The sequence below is a fragment of the Phaseolus vulgaris genome, chromosome 6, assembly GCF_051622355.1.
Source record: "Phaseolus vulgaris cultivar YP4 chromosome 6, ASM5162235v1, whole genome shotgun sequence".
NCBI classification, from domain to species: domain Eukaryota; kingdom Viridiplantae; phylum Streptophyta; class Magnoliopsida; order Fabales; family Fabaceae; genus Phaseolus; species Phaseolus vulgaris.
In genome coordinates, this window is record NC_143503.1 from 27,914,819 (window position 1) to 27,923,198 (window position 8,380).

At 33.3% G+C, this 8,380-nt stretch overlaps 1 protein-coding gene across 1 annotated transcript; it reads right to left on the reverse strand.

The window, feature by feature from the left end:
* Positions 1–2,634: 2,634 nt before the first annotated feature.
* On the reverse strand, positions 2,635–7,202 carry LOC137831824 (Ankyrin repeat family protein). The gene is made up of 3 exons (XM_068639660.2): positions 6,827–7,202; positions 4,558–6,565; positions 2,635–3,445 (listed from the first exon to the last, which is right to left on the reverse strand). Exons 2-3 carry the CDS (start codon positions 6,229–6,231, stop codon positions 3,056–3,058), a joined length of 2,064 nt encoding a protein of 687 aa, XP_068495761.2. The 5' UTR covers positions 6,232–6,565; positions 6,827–7,202; the 3' UTR covers positions 2,635–3,055.
* Positions 7,203–8,380: the final 1,178 nt, after the last annotated feature.

Here is an 8,380-nt window from a genome sequence, read left to right on the forward strand (position 1 = left end):
TATTTTAATAATATATTTTATATGCTAAATGTTTTAAATTAAATAATAATATATTTTCTGGAAATAACATTGGAGCCACTCAAATTTAACACCATCCTTTAAAACCTTGTTATTTTCAATGATGTGCGTAGTTTTGTTTAGGCTAAGATTCAATTTCAATGCATGTAGTTTTTAATGTACAATTCTAATTCTATAAAATTTAATTTTATATTTAGTCCTTTTAGTTTTTTTTTTTAAATGAAACAATTTCGCTCATTTGTTAATATATGATTCAATTTTTGATAAAATAATGTTAATATATATGTTAGAATAATATGCATTAAAGTTAATTGTCAAAATTATTATTATTATTTAACCTAAATGAATAATTGTCCGTATCATTACTTACAATTAGATGACCTAATAATAAATAATAAATGTTTTACTTTATTTATAATTAAAATTTTATCAAAACTAAATTTATTTGACATTGGTATGATTATAAGTAGCAAAAGTATATTTAATTATTTTTCATTTTAAAAGGAGCGTCTTATTAACACACTGCACCTTGTAAATTAACTGAAATGTGTTGAAATTGAAACTTTAAATTTCAGTTTTTTATCATTAGAAGAAAAAATCAGGGATCATAATGAATAAATGATAACTGTCACTAATTGAAATATTTCGTTGAAATTCCAACATTAAATTTCAGTTTATTATCGTTAGAATAAAAAAATATGAGAATACTTTTACCTATTAAATGAATATTACCTTATTAATTAAGAACAGTGTTTTAGTAGTATTATGTAAATCTAGAAATAAAATGATGATTTTGTATAAAGTAATGGAATAATTTGAAAGAGGCCAAAGATAAAAATGAATATTCAACTCAGTACATTTGTTTTGAAAAAACTAAAAGAGTGTATTTGAATAAAGCGAAGTCAAGGATATTTGAATAGACTCTGTGACTTAGCCCATATAAATAATAAAAAAAACATTTTTTATAATAGTTTTCTTCATTTTATTGAATTTGTTTATATGAAAAAAAAAACTATTTGTTGCTATTTTTGAAAACTTTCTCGTCCAATTAATATGATTAATTTAATTAATTAATCAATCAATCAATCAAATTATTAAAAAAAACATCTAAAAAATCTAAGTGTCCTTATTAAATAAATAAAAAATATATAACTTAATTATTCGTATTAGGATTTAATTTTTTTATATTATTATTTATTTTCTTAATCAATTATTATGGATTCTAGTTATTCGTATTATGATTTATTATATCATTTACTGTTTGTTTTAGGATTTATTATATCATTCACTAGATTTGTTGCTTGTTTAAGATTTATGATTGTATTCTTGTTTGATTGTGATAAAATTATTTTTATAATTATGTGAGAAAGATATTTTTTAACTTATTTGTTAGTATCAAATCTTAATTTTTTAATTAGTTTTGAGGGTTGGAATCTTCTCTACCACTACACAACGTCTTAAATGTAAGTGATAAAACTTGTTTAAGGTATGTTGGTGTGTATCAGTACATAACTTTTCAATTTTTTGAGTGATAATAATTATTAAAGGTAGATGGAAACTTATCTACCACTAGAAGAGCTATAGTGCAATTTAATGCGAGAAAGAATGAGAATGAAAAGTAATAAATTCTTAAATTTAGTGTTATGAACCTCTACAGTCTTTCTTATATTTAATGCAGAGAATTATTAAATTGAGTGGAAACAAGATTGATGAGTATGAGTTGTAACCAAAGCAACTTATAATTATACTAATGTTTATGCACAATGAACATTGTTTTGCTTTGCATAATCACTACTACAACGTGTACAATTCAACAACCTGGCATTTATTATTATCATTATGGGTATATTAAACTAGATTAACAGAGCTTATGGTGCAATTTTTTAAAGCTAATGGGAGATAGATTAACAGATTTGAAGAGCACAGATGATGAAAGAGTGTGTTATGAATTGGTTTTTTGTAGTTGCTTTATTTTCCGGCTATTTATATCATCAGAATGTTTATAGAAAGTGAAGGCATGGTGGGTCTCACATACTTACATCCCATTCGTCACTGTGCTCCTCTATTTTTGCCCTTCAATTAATGCTAATTCTTATGCTCCACTCACTTCTTTTTTCTATACAACATAAGAAATAAAATAAAAACAAAAATATATATTTTCCTATTTTTCTAATAACCTAAAACCACATAAAAAAATATAAAAATCCATACCTTTTTCAATTTAAAGTTGTGCACTTAGCATAACTTATTATTGTAATATTTTTAAAATTTATTTATTCTATTAAATTTGTGGAGAAATTACACTATAACGATAAATTTTCTGATCTACTTAGTGCTTGCTTGTGAGATGGAAGTAGAGATAAAGGGGGAAAGGAAACGAGTTATTTGAGCAGAAAATATTACTTTGACACTGTAAAATAAGATAAATTAATTCTATGTACTATTGATGGTAATTAAAAAAACAAAATAATTTAGAACTTGTTCTTTTCCGATATTAATGTTTTTTGAATTTATATTGTATTGTCATATTTTATTTCTATTAAAAATGAATAATGAAAAAAAGAATATTGAAATTGAAGCAGTAGGTGAGTAAATGGTGTTAAAATATCCAAAATGTTGAAATAGAGAAACTAGAGATTAGCACTCACGAAAATTTAAAATCGATAATCATCGACATAGGTGTAGATACAAATCGTAGGTAGTAGTATCTAAGGACAACTAGAATGAAGCCAAGCGAGATTAGGGAGCGATACACCCTTGCTCTTCAATTCCTCTTCACTGGCAATACAACAATTTATAGAACAAGACAAAGCTTTCTTTGCAAAACGAGGAAAAAAAAAATTAAAGGCACCTTTTTCTTAACTAATAACAATTGGTTGCCCAAGAAATTTCTAGTAAATTCTTGGAGAAACCCTCCAACATAGAACTATAATGTCAGCTGTGGCTGTGTGCACAAAGAAAGACCAATTTTCTCTGCCAACAAGTATCAAAGCCTCAAGCAATTTAACCCAGAGATACCATACCACCATTCTACTTGCTACTCTTCTTCTACGTCCTCCGTCCTCTGATGCACTCCATCTCCACCTTTTGCCGCTGTCTGCTGCTTCTTATGTTTCTTACTTTTGGCTTTCTTTGCCTTCATTCTGCGTTTCTTCTCATTGGCGTCCACCCACTTGTAGTCCGCAGGTATGTTGAAAGGATCAACTTCATCCTTGTATCTGTGACTATCAGAGTCACTGGACTGCCCCCCACGACTTCCTTTCATCCATGAAATCCACGAACTAGAGCCATCTGATTCCTTGGATTTGGCATCGTGGAAATGTGCTGGGCTAGAGAGTGGAGTTGAAAACTCCTCCACAGGCTGAAGCTCCTCAAATTTTGTAAAAGTGACAAGAACCCTGATGGTAGGAACTATCGGAATAGCAACCTGAGTACCAGAGGTTATTATTATCATTAAAACCAAAAACTTTTATAAACAGGTATGGATGCTGAAAAAATGTGATGACAGAGAGTAGCAGACTGGTAGAAATCAGGTATAAATTGCACCAACACTCAAACAAAATTTGATTTCTTTGAAGTAGATCAGCTAAGTGCCTGATCATCTAACTCCTGGTCAACTGAAATATAAACTATTCAATGAGGAAAGTCTAAGTGTGATAATCATCTGTATCTGCGAAAGGCCAAAACAGAGAGGGAGTAACATTAAATCTAGAAAAACCCCTCCAGTTCATTGTCTTATCCAGACAATAGCAGCAAATCTTGGCTTTACACAGGATACACAATTTTGTATCATTTAATAATAGGTTGGCATAGTTTAAATTAACAATTAACAGTACAGGTGTACCGTGTGAATATGATATTCACTCAAAAAGACACATATAATCTACTCATGAACAAATAAAGTACAAGAAACAACAGAAAAGATAAACCCATTCAGTCAGAATCTCATTAAACTTGTGAAACTTCAAATGTTCGTTAGGTATGTGTGTTTTGTCATGAAAAATCATGAGAAAGATTGTAAAATGGGACATTCTTGTGCATTTTGGAGGGTGCAGATCTGTGAACAGTGCGAAATCACTGATTTTGCTCGTAAGATTGTGAGATCATAAATCTTTTGCGAGCCAATTTTTGCTGATGCAGCCAGGTTTAGTGGGTTCAGTTTTGCAACCCAGTTTGCAAAAGAAAATCTGACTTTGGCCTAGGGTTCTGTTTTCGGATGTTCTGATTTTGTCCTCTGGTTATATGATCTAATCTTTGATTTGGTGCTTCCAGTGCCTGTTATGACTCGCACGTGAACTAATGGATATGAATGAACCTTCAATTTAGGTTTACGAGTTTAGTTAACTATTCACTTGGTATCATATTTATTATGCAAAAATATATACTTAAGTATAACTTTCATTTTCAGTATGATATGAAGTTTTAGCTGACTCTATGCCAAAAAAAACCAACTACAGGAGATATGGGCATGCTGTACTGCGAGTGCAGAGCAACAGTTCATAACATATAAAGAACTAGTGGTTATGGTATTTAGATTACCTTGACAGGAAAAGTTCCATGAGGAAGCTTAGTTGTCAAAAGTTCTCTGAGTCTTCTAATAGCCTTAACCTTATTTGCTAAGATGTCAAGTAGAGGCAGAAGCTCATCAGTTTTCAGAGGAAAATCTGGCGTCAACCACAACACGGGCCTTAAACCCTTTTTATACTCACTCTCATTCTTTGACTCGGTGTTTGTTCCTTTCTTCTTCTTCTTTTTATTGATTTTGTCTTTTCCCTTCTTAATATCTCCACTATCCTCCTTCAGAGACTCAGATGCTAACTTTTGTTGATCAACAGATCTCTGATTGCTACCTTCTGAGCCAAACTTGGAATTTTTCTTCACACTTTTGGAATCCTCAGGGTCATCACTGCTGCTCTTCAAACTTTTCTTGTTCCAACCAAACCAGCTCTTCTTTTCTTTAACCATGCCATTGGCTTCAGAATTCTCACAGGAAGCTGCAGAACCATTTTCTTGACCATCAAAGGCTCCATTTTCCTCATCCTCATATGCACCATTAGAGTTTCCCATATGTAGTGCAGAATCCAATTGCATTCTTTCCTCAGCAGTCAGAACATCATCATATTCGTCATTGTTTTCCCCATTTATCATGCTTTCTCCATCCTCCACAGCAAAAAGCTCTTCATCAGTCATAGCACCTGGAACCCGCCTTGACTTCACACTAACCATCACATGAAGCATGTCATACACTTTTGCCTTCCAACTCCCAACCATCTCAGTCTTCTCCTGCCGCCTCCAATTTAAATGGGGAACAAGCTCAGCCTGAGTAACGTCAATACCTGGTCTATACATATTTGTCTGAGACATCAAGGAAACTTCGTGAGCAACTTCAGACTCTGTTGGCTGTGTACCAGCTCCTTCCAAAGCATTCGTAATTTCCTTCTCCTTATGAGAAAGAGCAATCAAAGAACCAGGTGGCAGAGTTAAGTTACCCTCCTCTGCAACATAGCCCTCTCCAAGGAACAAAAATGTCTGGTCCGATCGTTGGATACGCAAGCCATCAAAACCAGCAAGGGTCATATCAGCACGGAGATTAGACCCACGCTTCCAAATCCGATAAGTGTCAGAAGGAGCTATTCGCCCAATAAAAGGAATGACAGAGCTCTCAAAATGAAAACTTATCTCCATATAAAAATCACGAATTCGGGACGCTGAAGCAACAATGCGGGGAAGCCTACGACACCATTTGGCCCAAGCCAAAGGTTGATAGTGCCGTGCAATAATCATGGCAATAGCTTCCTCTCTAGTGCACACTGCTTCTTGGAGAGCACTCCAACCATGTTCATTCTGTAGACTCCAATCCGCACCAGCAGCCATCAGAATCTCAGCAGACACTGGATCCCGAAGTCGCACTGCAAGGTGAAGAGGGGTCTCCCTACCAGGAACATCACGGCGATCAATAACAGCAGAAACCTCATCCGAATGAAGTTCAGCAGCAAGAGATTCAGCCTCCGTGATGACCTCCCCAGCCTTAGCAAGCCGGGGAAGGGATGCAACAATGCGCCTCAGGGCAGCATGGTCGCGCCTGGCAACAGCCAAGTGAGCAGGACTCTGTGCGTATCTACTTAAATCTTCCATCAATTTCTCTCCCACCTCTCTCTTGTCCCTTCTCCCCGCTCCTAGGCTACTATCATGAATGATTCCATTGCCTTCCATTATCCGTACACCTTGAGTTACGAAGCAGAAACAGCACACACTTCACGCATACCTTGGCCTTGCCCTACCCACTCAAATCAAACAATTCACGCCGTTCCAACGACAAGGGAAGACCACAAAAATGAGTAATCCGAGTCTATTTGCTGCCCAATTCCAACCCTCCTTTCCCCGCCACAATGAAGCAACCTCCACTATCAAATTACAAGAGATTACTCCACTTGCATTAACGATTTCGAAGCAATAACGGCAAAAGCAAGATTTAGCGAACTGTTTTTGCTCCAAAATCCTATTTTGGTCCGGAGCCCAAGTATGCAGCAAGCCGATCCAATCAAATCTGCAAACAAAACAAGTCTGAGCCTAAACCACCGAACAAAGTTACAAGCACGGAGTGCCAAGACTTATAATTAAACCCACTTAGCGTGTGTCCATTAAACAAAAAGTCTCGAATTGTAACCGCTTCCAGAAAAAAATAATGTTGTAAAATATAAATTAAAAATCAGAAGCAGAACAACAGAGAAAGCAAGAAAAAAAAAAGAGAGAATAAGATTGGCGTGTTGGGAAGAATTAAGAAAGAGAGGAAAGAAGAATGGAAGACCTGCGTAGGGCGAGAAGGCGAGAGGATCCGAGGAGTTGAGAGGGGATGTGTTGGAGGAGCAGAGGGTGTGATGGTTAGGGTTCTTGAGAGAGAATTGAAATTGAAATTGGGAGAGAGAAAGAGAGATGGGGAGATCGGAGGGTGGGAATGAAAGGGGAGAGATGAGATCGAAGGGTGAGGATGGATTGGCGAGGGAGGGAGCATTAATGCTGACAAATGACAACACGAGAGGACTCAAAAGGATAGAGGACGGAATCGGTCACGACTCGGTCCTCCACTCTGACTCGGAGGTCCCTCCCCAACATCCCGCGCTCTACTGTTCTCTGTCCGTCTCTGTTTACCCTTTCATTTTTTCCATTTCATTTTATCTTTCTTTAATCTTACTTTTCCCCCACTTATATAAATAACTTCAATTCACGATTCCTAACACTAAATAACTTATCTTAAAAATAACTTACATTTTCTAATTTATTCAATTTTTTTTTTATTCTGATAAAGTTTTTCGATTACCACCAGATTCAATTATCGTACATAAAATTATTTAAATATGAAACAATTATAGTTAATGTTGGTTTAAATAAAATTCAGTCAACATTTTAAAAAATTGAAACAAACTATTAATAAATAATAATGTTCGTGTTAATAATAAAAAAAATATTATAGATATTTAAATAATCACGACTGACATAAAAAAAATATTTGGGGTAGATCTTCTTAAGACTGGTGTAAAATAGATTCTCTATTTTTTCATAATTAAGTTTTGGAATATTCTTTATATGTGTCGTCTTGATTTGTACTTAACTTTTAATTGATATTCAATTAACATATTAGATAAAATGGAACTTGACATAATCAAAACACATGCACACACGATTTAATCAGCGTTTATAAAATGCAATTGATTCATGTCTTTTAAGTTTTTGGGTTGTTTTATTTAACCATCCAATCAAAATATTTAGGGTGTTGTATGTTTGCTCTAACATGTTGAGCATGAAATAATAATGATTTACGATGATAACAAAAATAATTATGCTAATTTAAATAAAAATTTATACTATTTTAAATAAATAAAAACTCAGTCAACATCATCCAAAATTAGTTGTCCAACAATATTCTAATCTTACTTGCATAGAGGACTCCTAAACCAAAATCAAGTTGTGGAGAATATGAAAAAAATATACATAAATTTGAAAATCAAAATTTTAAATAATTACTTTTAGGTAGAATTTGAAATTATGTTTTTTAAGTAATCCAAATACTCTTGTAAAATTATTGAATTTCAAATTCTTTTTGAAACTCCTTCCCAAACAATATCCTTTGTTATAAAGTATTTCAAATTTTCCATACAAATAAACTACTAAAAATTTCTCATCCAAACACAATATAAGAAAATTAACGATTTAATTCAATCATACAAAGTATAACAATACTAGTATACACTAAAATTTGCTCAAATATGCTAAAAACAATTTCGTTCAAACGAGACATAATCATATCCTTAAAACAAATTTCCAAAATTTATTCTTACATAATTTTGTTAAAAAAGCAGTGTGG